The sequence below is a fragment of the Panthera pardus genome, unplaced genomic scaffold, assembly GCF_024362965.1.
Source record: "Panthera pardus isolate Hobbes unplaced genomic scaffold, ASM2436296v1 HiC_scaffold_3, whole genome shotgun sequence".
NCBI lineage: Eukaryota > Metazoa > Chordata > Mammalia > Carnivora > Felidae > Panthera > Panthera pardus.
This window is the reverse complement of record NW_026526876.1, coordinates 32,665,392-32,683,502: the sequence shown is the minus strand read 5'-3', so window position 1 is coordinate 32,683,502 and position 18,111 is coordinate 32,665,392. Positions and strand designations below refer to the sequence as shown.

Here is an 18,111-nt window from a genome sequence, read left to right as displayed (position 1 = left end):
CGTCGTGGCTGGGGGTAAGTGGGATGACTTTCAGGGAACTAACCAGAGGGCTCAGAAATTTCCACCGGGAATCCTCTGAATCCTTGCATCGCCTGCCCGGGGCCTGACCGGCTCTTGCCAACCTTCCTCACCGCCTGCCCCCCAACCCCAGATCTCAGTGGACAGGAGGGGATCTGAATGCTAACGCTTTAGCTCCAGCTGCCCCTGTGCTGCCATCCCTGGATCCTTCCAGCCCCAAAGTACACAAGGCAAAACTTGCCAAAATGGACTCTATCACTTTATTCAGATAAGAGGTCACAAGCCACAGGACTTTAAAGTGCGTGAAATTCACTGGCGATAAAGCCGCACATATACCAGCCTCCCCCACCCCAAGTCCCCACCACCTTGCTCCATCCATCAACCATGTCTGGGGGGAGGGGTTGAGACCCGTCATTATACGTGGGGGACAGCAGGGAAAATAGGAATGCTGGCAGAACAGGAGTATCAGTGGTCTGAAACTGGGAAGGACAGGGTTCCGCATGCTGAGGGAAGAGTGGGGTCAATCTAGCCTCTCAGTGGCTGGATGTAATTTTTTCCCCATGATTTCCTCACAGCCAGCCCCACCTTCAGACAGACCTAACTCCTGCTTCTTCATTTGTCTCTGGTTTTCCCCTATAATTTACGAGTACTTCAGAGCCCAATCGGGCTAGAGGGCATCCCCGGTACACAACGGATACAAACCACAGCAGATGCAGATTTCGGAATGGTGGCGGGGCTGGCCGGTCAGGTGGGAAGAGGCTTCCGTCAGGAGCTGGCTGGGTGTGTGCTCAGTGCTGAGTGCATGAGTGCTCACAAGTGTGGCGCGTGGAGATGTGAGTGTGTGTGTGTGCACGTCCCACCCAAATCCCCAGGCGACAGTTTGGCCAGAGGGAACCCCACTCCTTGCTTCGTGGGACAGCCAGTAGGGATGGAGGAAGGGAGTGGTCAGTACAGACTGAGGAAGAAAGGCTTGGATTCCCTAGAGAAAAGAGAAGCCTGCTCCCTATGCTGATATTCCCTAGGCCAGCCTGTCACTGCCACGTCCTTTTTACCCAGCACAATGCTCCTTATTCCCTGTCAGCTCAGCACGCCAGCCACAGACACAGGGCTGGCTCCTAGAGCTGGCCCCATCCTCATTCACTTCCTGTGTGTCAAGGAAGCTCCTCCTGCCTCCACCAGGAGCTGAGACAGAACTGGAGGGGAATCTTCCAACCCCCTCTCCTTCCCTTTCCCTTAGGAATGGGATTTGGGCAGGGATCCCAGAGACTTTAGTTCAAACTCCACCTCAGCTACAGACCTTCTCAAAGAAATAAAGTGCTTTGCTCTTCAAGAATCCCAGAGAGAACGGCACCATGCAGTGGCACAGGAGGCTGGCCTGCTTCTTCTCAACACTTCAACTACCCTCTGCCAGTGTGCACTTGCAAGCGTGGTGCCATCCTGAACACGTGCAACTTGGGAGCCCCTCACCCATCTCCAAACACATGCTGTCAACTCACCCTCTCCAACAGCAGGTGCTACAGACAGGAAAGTAAATCACCTTGACAACCTTCCCCCTCTCTAGTCCAGGCTTTCGCCCATCTACCCGGAAGAGATAAGCAACAGAGGCCCCACGGGCTTGGCCTCTAAAGGGAATGCAAGGCCTGAAGACGGCCTCCATACCCGGGACCAGAGCGCGCACGCCCGGCCTGGCCCGGCATACCTCCTGTGCGTCTTCAATAGCAGCACGATGCCTGCCTGCGGTCGCCAAGCCCGAGCTTTGGAAGGAGCTGACAGGGCGCTGGCACCTGCTTTCAGGAATCTGAAAACTTATCCATCCATCTCCAGAGTACAGAGAAGGTTTCTGAAAGCCTGTTGGGCCCCAAGCTTAGCAGCTGAACTGCTGTCATCAGGATGGCTCTCGCTCTCTGTCCGTGGAAGAACGGCACTTAGCTTTCCTTCTGCCAGCATTGAATTTCTATAGTCAGAACCCACACTCCTTCAACGTGAACCCCGCCAGGAGGGAAGAGGTAGCAAGGTGACCCGTCTCCCCTCTGAATTCAGTCTGTGCCCCCCGCCAGGCTTGCCTTTAACCCAGGCCACTCGTGAGCTCCAGGTACCAAACTTCACTTAGCCCATCCTCTCTGGTCCTACGACCTACCACAGAGACATAGGCTGGCGACCCAATTAGACAAGGACCCTTGACTTGGAAAGTTAGAATTACAGGCCAATGCTTGTTAGGAACTGCCCAGGTGGACTGCTGAGGCCCAAGACCTACGGAGCAGACAAGAAACCACGCTGAGCCACCCACCCCCAGCCTGTGCTCTCTTCCTCCAAGGCCTGAGACGCGGTCTCCCGCTTCCACAGCTCTCTCCTGGGGAGCCCAGCCCTAGCTGCCTCTGTCTCCTCTCTCACTGAGACAGTCTGTCCCCACTGGACACAGCGGAGGCCTCGCTGCGCAGGGAGTGGGTGGGGGGTTTCTCGGTGTGGGAGACACGTAGTGCAGGAAAGTCGAGCAGCGGTGCTGTGTGCATGAGAGCAAAGACAATGCTGCTACCATAAGCGCTCGCGTGGGGCCCAGGAGGGCTAAAGGACATCAGTCTCCCGCTCGATCCCCACGTACTTGAGGGCATCAGCTTGGCTGTACCTGTCCCGGGACAGGAGGAGGAATGAGATTACTGTCAAGGCTTCTGTGACTGAACAGACAGAATCCCCTCTATTTTGCTTCCCCATCTCTCAGAGCAGTTTACAGTGCTCCCGCTTCTGGGGCAAGGCCCCCGGGAGCAGAACAGAGGGACAGACTTGACCGCCACAAGACCCTCTCCTTCCTCTGTATCGCCCACTTTATGCCCCCAAATCAATTCTAACAGCCACCCTTCTGCCTTTGGAGCTACCTCCCAAGGATCATTTCTGGCTGCCTCACCTGTAATCAAAGAAGAGCTCTTCACCAGCTTGAATTGCCCTTTTAGCAAAGATTCCAATGCGATGATCCCCGTTCACCATGACCACTGCAAACAGGACAAAGCCAAGGCTAGGTTCCTAGTCAGCTCCAAGCCAATAATCGGCAGGTTCTGGGCTGATTTTCTCCCAGTTCCCAGCGAAAATATAAATAAAGTGGCGTTTAAAAGCAGTCAGTAAAGACAGTTGCCTCTCTGCTTTTAGATCTGTTATTCAGGCTGGTGATGTGGGCAAAGACTTATCTTTAAAAGATTCTTGTTTGTGGGAAAATGTTTATCATGTATTCAGTGAGAGAGCCAATTAACAAAATAGAGACGGAGACACAGAACGATACCAGACATTAAGCATGGCTGTCTTTGGACAAAAAATAACTCGGCAATGAAAAAAGACACATAATGGATAGAAACAATAGTAAATAAAACATCCATCATCCACCCTACCTCCCAGGTCACTGGGAACTCACCTTTGGCATAACAGTTGGGGTTCACTGAATGGTTTGCAAATCGAATTTTGTTTCCTTTCCGGGTAGCATCTACTACAAAATCTATATAACGTAAAGAAAGATCATGGGTTCATCAGGCAAATCCACAGCTTCTCGAACCTGGTCTTAAAATCAATTAAATAGTAACAGAAATAATCCAGTGGGGGACTTTGAAGTCCAGCAGCATGCAGCATAAGAATGCAGCCTCATGTGGGCACGTTCCCTTTGGGTCCCCCCATTTTGCTGGAATTACAGATCCCCTCTTCCCATCTACTGGGTAAGGAGATTTCTCAGGTGTAAGTGCTCAGTGCTCCGATTATAAACACAACCCAGAAACGCAGGTTCTCCCAAAGCAAGTGAACTATGGCTCGTGGTGTCTTGAGGTTCAACGTCCCCACCTTCCTCTGCACATCTGCTGGAGAAATCACAGCTGATCTGAAGGTGGACTACAGCAAGGGCAATCCGGTAGAGAGATGTGCCTGAGACCACCATGGGGCAAGAGAAAGAGACTCCTTACCATTGTTGAGGTTGAAGAGGAAGCTGGACATGTATTTGTCATAGACCTTCCCCCGTCGATCAGCCTCGTCTTGAGAGATAAGCTGCAAAGACAGATCAGGAACAATCGGGGGATAAGGCTGTCTGCTCAGGGCATGGTACCCTGCCCTCAGAAAGGACTGGGAGGGGGCACTGTCACACACACATGCTTGCTGAGTATCAGGATGAGAGTCACAGGAGACAGAGCTCAAGTTACTGTATTCTATCTAAGCCCCTCCAGGCTGACCAGTATTAAGACTGAAGAGCATTCCCCGCCCACCCCTTTGTGTGGCCTGAATTGGCAAAGACTTTAAGAAGAGTGGTTTATCTCAGGATTGCAAACACTTCTGTGGGATCCCCCAAGAAGCCACACGGGAACTCAGCTGAGTTATTTAGAGAGTAAGTCACAGAAGTCTGGCCCACAGAAAATCAGGGTTTCTCATCAGTATCTCCCCAGAAAGGAATGTGGTCCAAACCGATAGCACTCACCTCACCACAGTATTCAGAAATGAATTCGTTCTTTTGCACAGACTCCTTAATGAAGGTGCCCCATCCGGCCACATCTGAGGGGGCCAGCAGCAGGTGCTGGGGAAGAGGGAGTCAAACCTCAGACTACAGGGCATGTGTGAGTGGGTGGTGTGTGTACTGGATGTGCACGTGTGCAGGGGGTGGGCAGGGTGGAAAGAACTAGCAACTGTTAAGAGGATCTGAAAACAGAAAAAGGTCTAAGCCATTCTGTTCTGGGGAGAGGCAAAACAGCAAAGGGAGGTGGGCAAAGGAAACATGACACCTCCTCTTCTAGGCCTGGGGACCTCCTAGACCTGAGTCGCTAGGGAGTCACTGCTACGGGTCAAGTACAAACAGACAACATCAATGATGCGTCCATCCTCTCTGCTCCTCTTAGTCTGGCCAGGTCAGGGGTCACTTTCCTAACTCCTCACCGGGAGAGCAAACTTTCTTTATCTCAGTACGTGTGTGTCCTTTAGGATTTACCAAGCCCTTTCATGTAGAAACCCCCTAAGGGACCAATGGAAAGAGGCTGCTTGGGAATACTCAGTCTCTTCCCCTCCACCATCTGGCTCGCAGTCCTAAGAAAAGCCCTCACCTTCTTGAGGCCTCGCTGGATGCTGCAGTTTTTGCAGGAAACCACCTTGCAGTCCCAGTGCTCCGAGGCCCCGCAGGTGAGGCACAGGTCGGGGTCGCACTCTCGCACTGCCAGGTAGCAGGGACACTGCTTGGTATTACACTGGGTCTTACAGCGACAGCCAGGGAAACGATTCTGACCTGGGGAGGAGGAGAGGGGTGGGGGGAGGGGTGGGTTAGGAAAAGTAGCAGACTAAGCTGGCGCTCAGGTCTGACTCAGGGGTCAGCAAAGAAGTACATGTGATGTGTTCAAGGAGATCTGGCAAGTAGGAGAGAAGCTCCCTTGCTTCGTATGGTCAATTTTTTGTTTGTTTGTTTTCTTTCCTGAGAAAATGGAGTGCCTCCCAACATTCATGCCTGGGAGTCAAAAAAAGCAAGTTTGACTATGGAGATGTGTTTCCTAGAGATTCCTCAACAGTGCTCTTCCTTCCTCTCGCTGGTGTAATTTGGAAGGGAGGTGGTTAGGGGCCCAGAGAAAATGAAATCAGTGCTTTTCACTGGTAAATCATCACCATCAAAACAAGAATCATTTTGAGAACAGAATGCATCCGTTCTATGCCACCCTCCTCCACCCACTGCCCTCCCCAGCACAAGCACCTCTCTTCTGTGGCTAAGATTGATATCTGCTATGGGTTAGGAGGTATTTCCAGCACAACTGCCTCGGCACCTAGTTCTGCAGGCTCTGGAGGCTGCTATTGAACTTCTCAGCTTTGAGTGGGGAAGGGCACAGTGTGATAAGAAGTCAAAGAGAAGCATGTTTAGCCTTTATCTTACTTCTGCTGACATCCAGACTGACCTGATAGTAAAACTCCGGATACTAAACTAAAATGGGCATACGCAGTGTTGTAACCTGTACATGTTGTAAAACAACACCTTAAAAAAGGAGGTCTGTGACAGCACCTTAAGGGAAAAAATTCCCACGTTTCTTAATTCTTCTCTGGAAGGTAAAGATGGGAATGTTTCTGATTTCTGTATAGTTGTTGCTTTTAGAATCAAACACCTATGGGTTTTTAAAACAATGACTTTTCCAGATCTTAAGGATCTTGTTTCCTCTGCAGAATGCTTAGAACACGGCAAAGAGGACATCAGAAGGCCCAGGGGCAACAAGGGGCATGGGCGGGGAGGGAAACCTGGGGTGCACGGTGGCTGGCTGTTTCGGGAGGACCACAGGGGAAAACAGTGGAAACTTACAGTCCGGGTTGCACTGGCAGAACTTCTCACAGAAATTCTGCGTCATGATGCAGGGGCAGGTGCTGTCACAGGGGCGGTCTGGATGGTCGCAGGGCTGGTAGTTATACACTTGAGTGGAAGAGTTATCTAGGAGAGAAAAGAGTAGACCAGGACACTGCTGTGCCCGGGCTCCCCGATCGTCTCGACTGGAGGAGGCTGTCCCAGTCATGATCTTAGACACACGTTTAGCACCTGAAGTGAGAAGCCATCAGAGATGATGGTTGTTTGTCAGCTAAAACGGGGTGATTTGCCTTGTGCGGAGAGTGTGGAAATGGTCTGGGACTATAGGGCAGCCCATTCCAAACACTAAACGAAGTCTGGAACCTGGCAGATGGCGCGCTATGAAAGTCAGAGACCACAAGGCTCCTAGCTCTACCTCCTAAGAGGTGCGCTCAGCTGCAGTGAGAAGCTGAGCTGTTCTCAGCTGCTGCAGAGAAATCTGCCATCTGCGGAAGCAGTACAGGGTCAACAAGAGCGGCTGTAGGTGGGGCGGGCGGGTGACCACAGGGGTGAGACCTCACGCTGAACTGCCGAAGAGCACCCTGGTGCAACTTACCTTTCTTCAGCTGAATTTTCCTGCAGTGTGCAGCCCACAACCTGGAAAAGAGAGGCGGATGGGCCTGGGTCATGGCTCTGCACATTTGGGTAAATAACAACATGGCCTGCTTTGAGGGACTGTGGTCTGATCACCAGGGAGTATCCTCCCCGAATCCTTCCACCAGAGGCCCCTATCCTGCTAGATGGAAGCCGGAGTTCATCTGGAGTCCAGCTGGTCTATGCTTCAAGATTTAAATATAAAACAAACAAAGATGTATAAAAAACAAACACAAAACCCAACCCTCTGTGTCTATTATGACGCTATTGTTTCTCCCTCTCCCCCCTCCCTCCCTCCTTCTGTTTGGGGAGGTGGAGATGTGGAAGAATTGCAGGATGGGGAGGTGGGAACTTTTCAGGAATCTGCTGACTGAACAAACCGAGAGGCAGAAGCCACAGGGACTTCCTTCTATATCTAGAATTGGTGTCAGTTCCTTCCTTGAGTAGGTGATAGTCATTAGGGAACCGAGGCAGGCAGAATGTTGAATTAAAAAAAAACCCTTCCAACCCTTAGCAAAGGCTAGCTAAAAGACGGTGTTATTGTGCAACTTAGAAAAAACAATACAAGAGCCAAAAGGAAAAACTCTGGTCAGAGTTGAGAAGTGAGAACAGTGGTCACTAACCACCCAATGAGGAGAAATGGCCTCAGGGTGGAGCCATGAGGCCAGCTCTCACCCTACTGGCCAGGAGCTTAAAGGGACGGCAGATGGTTATCTCCCAGTCCACAGCATCTAGGGATGGAAGAAGGAAGGGCTGGTCCAAGTCACAGACCCACAGGGAGCACTGAGAAGGCTGGCCCTCAGTTGTGCAATGCTAAACTCAAGAGGGAGGCAGTTGGGAAGTCCAAGGGGAGGTCAGAGCACAGGGAACAGAAAGTCCTTTGTCCAACCCTTGCCTGTGCTTTCTTTTCTTCTTCTGCGACGGGTTCATGAGCTCATCTGTTGGCAGCTTCAGGATAAGTGATTCTTTGACTGCAAACTGAAAGACCTGGAAGAGAAATCCAACAGGACTTGTCACTCCTTCTTGAGCCAGGTGGTCAGATAAGTGAGCCAGACAGGCGCTGGGCTTGGGAGCATTCTGGAGAGCTCGAGGGCGGCTGACTGAGCATCTCTTCAATGGGGGGGCGGGGGGAGGGGCACAGAGTGGGACTGAGATATCAGATCACTGGCCCTGGCATCCTGACATCAATTCTTAACTATTTATCCTGACTCTAGAAAAGAGAAATAGTGAGCACAGTTACAGCTCTCCTGGTCAGTAGCTTTTATCTACACCTTTACCTACCAAGCCCTGAATGGAATGATTCTTACCAACATTATCTGTCTCTTCTGAGGAAGGGCAACTTTGGGTCCCTTGTATAACCGAGTATAAGACAGGACAGGAGTGGTACCCCTTGGCTAAGCACTAGCTCCCTCTGTTGGTATGAAGAGGCCAGACCCTTGTCTATTTTCATAGGCCAGCATTTCTGGAAGACTGGTTCCCTTCCAACATGCTTCTTCCCTCATAGCGTTTGTTTTTGGCTTTTTTTTTTTTTTTTCCTCTCCTTTTTGGCTATAGGCCCTCTTGAGATTCCATGAAAACTACAAATCTTCTTCTCAGGAAAATACAGGCAAAATTGTTTTGCCCACAATTCTGTAGATTTTCAGGTTAAGAACCTTTGCCTCAAGGAAATAGGCAATGAGCTCCAAATGAAAGGGCACTTCCATTCATGGTTCTAGTGCATGTTCTAAGTAGAGGCATCATGAGGAAGAGGCCACAGAGACTCCTCCTGAAGTCAGGGTGCTAAGCAGCATGGCTCGGCTCGAGCATTCCTTTCTTATTGGATCGGCCCTAACACCCAACTGCTCCTTGAACCCTGTTCTTTAGTCTGTCTTGTCACTGCAGTCAGGCGGAGACTGATTGGGACATCAGGTCCCACGGCCTCCAAGCATCAGTGGCTGCTATCAAATTGTGATTCTAGTAACGGCATGAGTGAGAAGGGTGAGGTCCAGGCCCAGCTACTGGGGGTGGCAATTAGAAAAGCTAGCGATAGAACATCTGGGGAAGAAAGCAACCGAGGAGACTGACAGAACGGGTGACCGCGGCAGCTACAGAAGCAGGAGCAGGCCTGCTTCTGGGGATGAGAAGATCCCCAGAAAGACCTGGGGGTCCCTTTAGGAAAGGGGTACGCATTTAGAAAGAAAGGCAGGAACCAAAAACAAACAACAACAACAACAACAAAAAGCTAAGAGAGGGCAGAAACACCCAGAAGGGTCAGATAGTGGCTAGAGACAGAAATGAGAATTCAGCAAGGAGGAGACCAGATTCCCCAAGCACGGCTAGGCCTGGCATCTGCAGAAACAGTCTGCAGAAACAGTCCCATGTTTGGGGAACCCGCCTCGTGGCTCAGAAGCACCTGCTCATGAGGGACTGAGCCTAAGACAGCTCCTTTTGAGACAGGCCACACAAGATGGCAAAAGGGCTGACAGAGCAGTGGATGAAAGGAGGGCCCTGCCTGTCCCAGCTCCTCTCCGAGAGTACCTGCTTGCATGTCTTAGTCCCCAGAAGTCTGGCTATGGAACAGAAGTTGTTGAAGTAGGTGCCATGAAACACTCGAAAGAGAGATTCCTCAGCCCCAGTCCATTCCACAGGCTCCGAGGGTGCTTCCACTACACAGAGCTGAGGGGGGGCCGGACTAGCCTTCTGCTTTGTGGGGGTCTGGCAGCGAGAGTTGGCCTCTAAGAGAGGAGGAGATGCGAGGAACAGGAGGAGAGAGAATGCAGTTGTCATCAGTCATGTACACTCCGGATGTACACTTCGGATGTACACTCCGAAGTACATCATTCTGCTTTAAATGGCAGAATAGTTAGGAATCAAAATATTCCCTGTCTCTACTGCCAACAGGCGAAGCCATAGAAAGGACTAACCATCTTTAGGGGTGCCTGGGTGGCTCAACTGGTTAAGCGCCCGACCCTTAATTTCGGTTCAGGTCATTATCTCATGGTGCAAGAGTTCAAGCCCTGCATCAGGCTCTGCACTGAGAGCATGGAGCCTGCTTGGGATTCTCTCTCTCTCTCTCTCTCTCTCTCTCTCTCTGCCCCTCCCCACCTCTCTCTCAAAATAAATAAATAAACTTTAAAAAAAAAAAAAAAAGGAAGAACTAACCATGTTAAAAAAGTAGTAACGTTAAGTGTTAGGCAGTGATCCTGCGTTTCCCAGAGGCCTTGCATAGGAAGAAAGGATCGCTTTCTGTTCAGTGTACCTGAAGAACTGGAGGCCCAGTCATTGCCTGTATCCCTGTCACTGTCCCCTTCTTTAGTCTCAGCCACAGCAGAGGCTGAAGTGTTGGAGCAGGAAGCACTGACCATGTGGTGCCTTCGCCGGCGACGCCCGGAACACTTAGAGCGAGGGTTGTGGAGCATGGCGTACTCCTTCGCTCCTTCCTGCAATGTACACATTACAGGTGGGAGACAGGAACAGGCCCAGGGTCGCCATATTGATCCCATCATTACAAACCCCCTTCTTCAACGCCTGTGCTTACATGCAATGACACTGTCTATGTTTTGCTCTGTGCTATGTAAGTGTGACTATGTAAAAGCTGCTTAACCAGCATTCTAAAACTTACAAATTTATACCTCTTCACAGAAGAGCTGCCTTGTAAAGTAATATTAAAACAGATGTAATCTGCGCATCTTCAACTTTCCAGTGAGTTGGGTCTAAAACTCATTTGCATGTTAGCTATTTGGAATTTGAGAACACATTCTCCTGTGGAAGAGGAAATGAGGTTCAGAGAGGAAGGGACCTGCTTGAGCATGTGTAGCTAACTGTTCCAGAATGGGTACAGAATGAGGGCTCCCCATCCCCTGGCCACACTGTTTTTTTCATTCTACTTGCACTGCTTCTGTTTCAATAATAAAATATGTAGTCCCTAAATTTGTCCAATGTCACTACTTACTTCTCCCAAATCAGTTTATTAGACTTGGAAGAATACTGCTTCATTACTTTATAGCTATGCTTTATTTAAAAAAAAAAAAAAAAAAAAAAAAGACCCAATAACTATCACACAACTTGATCATCTACCTTCTCACCAGACTTGGTTCCCAAACACTTCTAGCTGTTTCTGAAAACTAAATCTACATGCAAAGGATAAAGATTTGCCATTACTAAGGATATTCAGACTAATATCCTGTAGGCCCTAAAGGAAATTCCAAAAGTGAAGTTTTAAAATTAACTGAATGTGCTCATCCTACAATGTGACGTACACAGCATCACTTACAATGTATTCGTGATCAAAAGATTTAACATAAATATAACTAAGGCTCCAGAGCTAATTCTAGTTCATGGGAAATAGAGGATAGAAAAACAAGTTCAGTAACACCAGGAGAAAACCACAAATTCAGAATTTGGGACAGTATCCTACTAGACAATGAGCCTGGATTTTTCAAAAAGGAAAAAAAAAATGGGGTGATTACTTGACATTAAAGGAGACTGAAAAGACATAATAACCAAATATGATGTATGACTGGATGACCTTGTTTAAAAAAAAAAAAAAAACCCAAACCCAGCTACTCTTGGTACAGCTGAAAAAATTTAAATATGGAACGGACAGATGATATTATTAAATTCTCTGAATTTTTTTTAGGTGTAATAATGTGGTTATATAAGAGAATGTCTGTATTTTTAGGAAGTGCATGCTGAAATACTTAGCAAACAAGTATCTCAATGTCTGCAACTTATTTTCAAATTGCTCAGCAAAAGATATGCATATACAAATAGAGGGACGAAGCAAATATGGAAAAACTATCATTAAATCTAAGAAGATATCTTTCACCTTCCTTCCATGATCGAGATTGAGGGAAAAACAGTCCAGCATTATATTTGAAAAATGCACTGATTTCTAAAAAGCAATAAAAGAAAAACTGTGCACAGACAGTTCTGTAAGTTAAACACACACACATAGACATACATTTTGGGCACTGACAGCATCTTTTGAAACATGTACAGGGTCTCAGGGTAATTGCTGTGAGAAAGACAACGTCTTTTTATTTATATAAATGCTGGTGTTGGGGCGTCTGGGTGGCTCAGTCTTCAGCTCAGGTCATGATCTCAAGGTTCGTGGGTTTGAGCCCCACATCGGGCTCTGTGCTGACAGCCTGGAGCCTGCTTTGGATTCTGTGTTTCCCTCTCTCTGCCCTGCTCCTGCTTGCACTCTGTGTGTCTCTCTCTCTCAAAAAAATAAACAGTAAAAAGTAAATAAAAATAAGGGGCGCCTGGGTGTCTCAGTAGGTTACCTCCATCTTCGGCTCAGGTCATGATCTCACGGTTTGTGTTTTGAGCATCCCGTCAGGCTCTGTGCTGACAGCTCAGAGCCTGGAGCCTGCTTTGGATTCTGTGTCTCCTTCTCTGCCCCGCCCCCACTCACACTCTGTCTCTCTCTCTCTCTCAAAAATAAGTAAACATTAAAGAAAAAAAAAAACGCTCTTTAAAAAAATATATATAAGAATAAAAAAATAAATGCTGGTGTTGATATAACACAGTGTAATTTTTTAAAGTGTGGAATAACTTAAAAAGTATGGACTCTGGAGCTAGACCAGAGCTTGAATTTCATTACTGCCAAACCACTGACATTAACAAATCTTGGACAAAATATGTAGCTTCTATAACCCATAGTTTCTCCACCTCAGGATGTTGTCATAAGCAAGAATGTAAGATAATATAATGTTAAGGGCCAGCATGCTACTTGGCACACAGGAAGGAGTCGACCCATATAGGGGAAAAAGTAGAGAAAGTCTGTGTACTCTTTTGCTATTATCACATGGCTCATTTTCCAGATGTACACCCAGTGGCACTTTTTACCATCTTTTCTTCTATTATCCCACTAAAGATGGTCCCAAAGGCACTTGGCTCTATAACCTATTTTTAATTGGTAGCAGAAATCAAGGTATTTCATTCTTTACCTAAGCTCACTGTAGTGTGCAGAAAGCAAAACTATGTCCTTGGCTGGTCCAAGTGAACCTATTCCCTTCTCGTTCTAAGTGTACTGCCTTCCCACATGAATGCAGGAGAATTTATGCTGCCGCATAAAGTCTGTCCATCAGGGAAGGGCCCATCTGGCTGTTTACCTTACAATAAGACATGGGTGCTCTCATGTGTTATTTCTCGTATGTTTCTATGCATTTAAAAGAAGACAGCAAAGAAAATGCCGTTACAGATACACACATGCCCTCCTCACTCCACGAGACTAATTTCATAGTCCTCAGTATTTGGGAGCTCCTTAAGAGCAGAAGTCATGTTTTATTTGTGCTTTGTGACCCCCCAGAGTGCTACATACTGGCTCATCTGGTTTGTATTCCCAGGAGCAGAAAACTGAAGGGCCATTTCCTGCTCAATTTTCAACAGATTTAACAATGGCAGAACAGTTTAAGAACATATCAGCAAGGAGTGCCTGGCTGGTTCAGTTGGCGGAGCGTGCAACTCTTGATCTAAGGGTCATGAGTTGGAGTCCCAGGTTGGATGTAGAGATTAGTTAAATAAATAAAACTTAAAAAAAAAAAAAAAAAAGAACATACCAGCAAAAGGAAGCAGTCTGTGCCACATGGTTCTGGTTCAATCTTGATCTCTTTGTTCTTGCGTTTATATACATTAGGGGTGGCGTGAAAAGCTGGAAAACACAAAACTGTCCTGTTTCCAATGGTTCATCTACTTGGCAGGATGGGGAAGAACAAAATCCAATTAAGGAGCCATGGTGGGAAAATTTAGATATAAACAGCTACCATCAAGGTGCGCAAAATTTAATCATTTCTGACATCAACACAACCCTTTCAAAGCTAACAGGTGCTCAGGGACTCGTATGTTGCTGGTTATTCTGTCCTGACCACGCGAAACACATTGCACCGCAACGGTACAAGTGAATAGAGAACCCGCCCTTTGTAAAACCAGCATCAGGTCAGAAGCCAGGAACTCTGTATGATTAACTAAAATAAACAGAAGGACGCAGTGGTTGGGGATGGAGAACAGGAAAGTATTTCAGAGTAGCCCCACTCACGGTGAAGGAAGCAATCGTATTTGAAGCAGCGCCGGCAAAAAAGTGTGTGGAAGGAGTGCAGAGACTGCTCCCGCTGCACGGACTTGGCGTTGGGGCCGTCGATGTTGGGTGTGCACTGAGGGGGAAGCGCATTGGGGTCTGACATCTCCGTCAGCTCCCGGTACCTATTTTTAAAAAGAGAGAGAAGAATTCCTTCCAAGGAAACGTCTTCACTGAGAAAGTACAGATCGCGCACTGACAGTCATCCAGGTACAGTTGGCCAAGGGAGCATGGGTGCTTTTTTACGGGGCTTGCTGATGGCAGGGTGGCGTATACCTAAGTGGGTGCACCACTGCACCTGTGCTGGGCTGGGCACATGTCTGCAAGCAAAGAGAGAGACAGATTTGGAAAGTATGGCGCTGGAGTAACTCTCCAGAAAAATGCAGAATTTTAGAAGTTCGCTGCCCGAAATTACTTCAAAGCCAATGAACAATGCCCTTTAATATGGGAACGGGTATTTAGAGGTAAGCAAATGAAGTAGGAAACAATCAGAAGTGTGAGCAAATCATAGCACACTTACCAGAAACAAGGTTTTTTATTAACCAAATTTAGGCTTGAATAAAAGTTTTGCTTGAGCGCTCTACATGGCCTGAGTGGAACGGCCTTCCCTACCTCTCCTTCATGTCATCCGGGACACCGTTCTCAGGGAACATCGAGGCAATTGCACTGAAGATCATGTCGTTTGGGAACTGTTTCTTGGAACTCTTTTTGTTGCCTGAGTTGGAAATGACAAAGAGCTCCTGAGCTATAATCAAGGATGCAAACAAAGCTGTTTGGTCATTTTCCCTCTGTCACAGCATTTTGATTACAGCTGCTTTGCTAACCCAACCGCTGACTGTTTAGGAACACATAAAGAAGTCAATGCTACCTGGGTTTACCTAATAGGTTACCAGTAATAAGGAAATCAGCGTCATCTATACATTAATGACAAAATCCATGTTCCAAGAGAGAATCTAGAGGGGAAAACAGGAGTTTTCATGGAGAGATGTGGATATTGAAGAATGCCATCATAACAATGAGGCTGAAGAACAAGACTGATGTTACAGCTTTGTTGTAACAAGACAGAGACACTATGTCCCTGGACGTATAGTATAAGTAAGTACCATGGCACATAATTAAACATGAAGTTAATTAAATATTAACAACATGGAAAAATGCTTACGAGAGAAGATCAAATAAAAAGGGATATAAAATTGTGTATGTGTGTGTATCTGTGGCATGATCCCATTTCACATAATGCATATAAAACACATTGTTTTGTATGTGTACTTTTTTTTATTATATATGTACTTTTAAAAACTTGAGACGCAGTTGACATACAACATTATATTCGTTTTAGGTATGTGTATGTGTATATTCTGTGTGTGTGTGTGTGTGGATACACACACGCGCGCACACACACACACACACACACACACACACACACACACACACAGTTTTTTAGGTCTAGAAGAAAACATTAATGCCGGTTATTCCTAGGTAGTAAAATTATAGGATAATTATATTTTCTTCTTTATAATTTTCCATGTCTCCCAAACACACTACTCTGTTTCCTTCAGAGTGAACCAAGTGAAAAGCACCAGCAGCCTTTAATAATCAACAAACCTTTCTGTTTCTCCCTTTTTCCCTCTCCCTGTCACTTTCAGAATGGAATATTTACCTTCAAGAGTGTGTCGTTTTCTCTTTCTTGTCACTGGCAGATCTTCTTTGCTGTCATCTTGCTTCCCATCTGAGGTGTCATTGTGCCCTTCCTCCTCTTCATCTGAGTATTGATTCAGAGCATCTACCAACTCCAGGAAAACAGCATCACTAATCAGAACAGATCCAGGGATCATCTCTAAAACATAAAGATTAGATGGCTGAGCTGTGGTCATTTCATGTTCCCTTAGTCCTCCTAGGAAGGTTTTCTCGTATTCACTCCTGAAGTACAACTTACGTTATATAACATAGGTACATTTTTATATGAACAGTCAGGAAATTACAATACTTTGATTGGCTCTTACAGCTGCAACAATTGAGCTGGCTAGAGCGGGAAATCCAGTTATATAGGCTTTACTCTAACTGGGATAGTTCACTTCCTCAGTCACAGATCAACCTGTATTTATGGTCCAAAATCTCACAAAGGTGTACAAGCAATACAAGTGGGACAGGAAAAGAATGATAACATGAAAATTTACTTGGTTTTCCTGCTGATGGGTTGCCAATGACGTCTTTGAGTCAAAAGACAGCATTATCTTCTTAAAATCATACTCTGTGGGGTTACACTAACAACTTAGGATAAAGTCTTTGAACACTAGGGGGCGCAGTAGATAAATAATGCATTTTCAACAGTACCCACAACTGTCAAAAGAGCTGGTGAGGCTATTGGTCTGTAAAGCCATAGGGAGTCTCTCCCCATCTTCCCACTTACACACTGGCAGCCTTTTCTAGAACTACAACTAAATCCAAATGACTCGCTTTTAGGAAAGTCAGAATGTTACAATTTCTGGGAGATTTAGGATATATCTGGATCAAAGTAGGACAGAGAGATTATGCTCATTGCCATTCTCAGAGAAAGAGAAATGAAGAACAAAATGGCTTTGGATGGATTTATGGAAAACTCCTAAGATCACACTTCTTTGTGCACTACACTATCTCCTCAGCCACTGATTACTACATATATAAAATCCTTTTATGTCGCAACTCCTTTTACAATTTAACTGGGGACATTTTTAATATAAAATTTTTAGTCCCAGCAATCGAAATATTCTTCAGTGTGTACACCGTGAGGTAGCAAATAAAAGCAAGATGATGATGTACCAAAGAAGGGGCACCATTTTAATAAAGTTTTCTCCCAAAGAGCCCAGTACCACTACCTTCTTCACCGTGGACTTTCCCATCATAGTTATTGATGAGCTCCTCAATGAAAGTCTCATCTTCTTCTTTCACCTCATCTCCCATGTAGGGAATATTGCACAAAACTGTCTCATCTTCTACCTGAAATCAAACCAGATGTGATTCATTCCATGAATTCACTAGGCAGCTCCTCTTTCCTGTTTAATAGAATCTTTGCTGGGCCTTTTTTGATGCTTGAATTTCCTGAAAACGCCTTTGGTTACAGAGTTTCCCGCATTTTTAAAGACTGGCCATTCTGTGTTGCCAACAAAACTTCAAACGGAAGGGGGCAATGCTACTCTTAGGGAAAAAAGTCAGTTTAACTACTTAAGGATATTAACTACCAAATGTTTAGCCTAGTACTGACAATGATATTTCCAACAACATTTAGAATTTGCCAGCATAGGGGCGCCTGGGTGGCGCAGTCGGTTAGGCGTCCGACTTCAGCTCAGGTCACGATCTCGCGGTCCGTGAGTTCGAGCCCCGCGTCGGCTCTGGGCTGATGGCTCAGAGCCTGGAGCCTGCTTCCGATTCTGTGTCTCCCTCTCTCTCTGCCCCTCCCCCGTTCATGCTCTGTCTCTCTCTGTCTCAAAAATAAATAAACGTTAAAAAAAAAAAAAAATTTAGAATTTGCCAGCACATTTATTTTTCACAGTGATTCCATCTATTATCTACAAAACATCATTGTAAAATAGGTACAAATATCACTTAAACAATAGTCTAAAAAGTCTTCAATTCTAATTCTTATCATACGTAGAGATACATAAATGAAAAGGAAGGCTTCCAAGAGTATAATCTGCAATATAACCAGAATATTCAGAACAGAACCTGAGCAACCATAGAGTTTCTGGGTAGTCTCTTATACATACTAGGACTAAACTCCCATAATCATAATAAAAAATTATGATTACAACTCAGGTCGATCATACTCAATGGGAGCCTAAAGTCAACTGCGGTATGAGCTATGAATATTTCCTGGCTAAAGAAAATACTAATGGATTTTTGTTATTGTTGTTGTTCAGCAGAAAACACAGCCATTCTTAATTCCCCAAGTAGTAAGTAAAATTACTGTGAAGTTTTATTCTAAGAGAGGATTCCCTTCTGTAAACCTATATCCTATTCCTGCTGTCACCAGGCAGATGATAAGCAATGCCAGTATTTAGACAGGACTGATTATCAGAACCAAAACTAACCCAAGCAGGAGTCAGCATAAAGGCCCAGATGTAAGGCTCTTGAATCCATG

General features: G+C 46.3%; 1 protein-coding gene across 3 annotated transcripts in view; it reads right to left on the bottom strand.

The window, feature by feature from the left end:
* Window positions 1–264: 264 nt before the first annotated feature.
* EZH1 (enhancer of zeste 1 polycomb repressive complex 2 subunit) overlaps window positions 265–18,111 on the bottom strand; it is a 29,868-nt gene continuing 12,021 nt past the window's right edge. For all 3 annotated transcript variants that reach the window (XM_019435394.2, XM_053892604.1, XM_019435395.2), the window contains exons 6-21: window positions 16,850–16,970; window positions 15,655–15,831; window positions 14,607–14,709; window positions 13,956–14,119; window positions 13,480–13,571; window positions 10,173–10,353; window positions 9,452–9,648; window positions 7,830–7,921; window positions 6,897–6,937; window positions 6,302–6,427; window positions 5,073–5,251; window positions 4,457–4,552; window positions 3,951–4,032; window positions 3,416–3,496; window positions 2,918–3,002; window positions 265–2,641 (exon numbers count right to left, since the gene is read on the bottom strand). In XM_019435394.2, coding sequence (XP_019290939.1) covers window positions 2,581–2,641; window positions 2,918–3,002; window positions 3,416–3,496; window positions 3,951–4,032; window positions 4,457–4,552; window positions 5,073–5,251; window positions 6,302–6,427; window positions 6,897–6,937; window positions 7,830–7,921; window positions 9,452–9,648; window positions 10,173–10,353; window positions 13,480–13,571; window positions 13,956–14,119; window positions 14,607–14,709; window positions 15,655–15,831; window positions 16,850–16,970 — 1,878 coding nt within the window. In that variant the 3' untranslated portion in view covers window positions 265–2,580. The remainder of the gene's footprint in view (window positions 2,642–2,917; window positions 3,003–3,415; window positions 3,497–3,950; window positions 4,033–4,456; window positions 4,553–5,072; window positions 5,252–6,301; window positions 6,428–6,896; window positions 6,938–7,829; window positions 7,922–9,451; window positions 9,649–10,172; window positions 10,354–13,479; window positions 13,572–13,955; window positions 14,120–14,606; window positions 14,710–15,654; window positions 15,832–16,849; window positions 16,971–18,111) is intronic.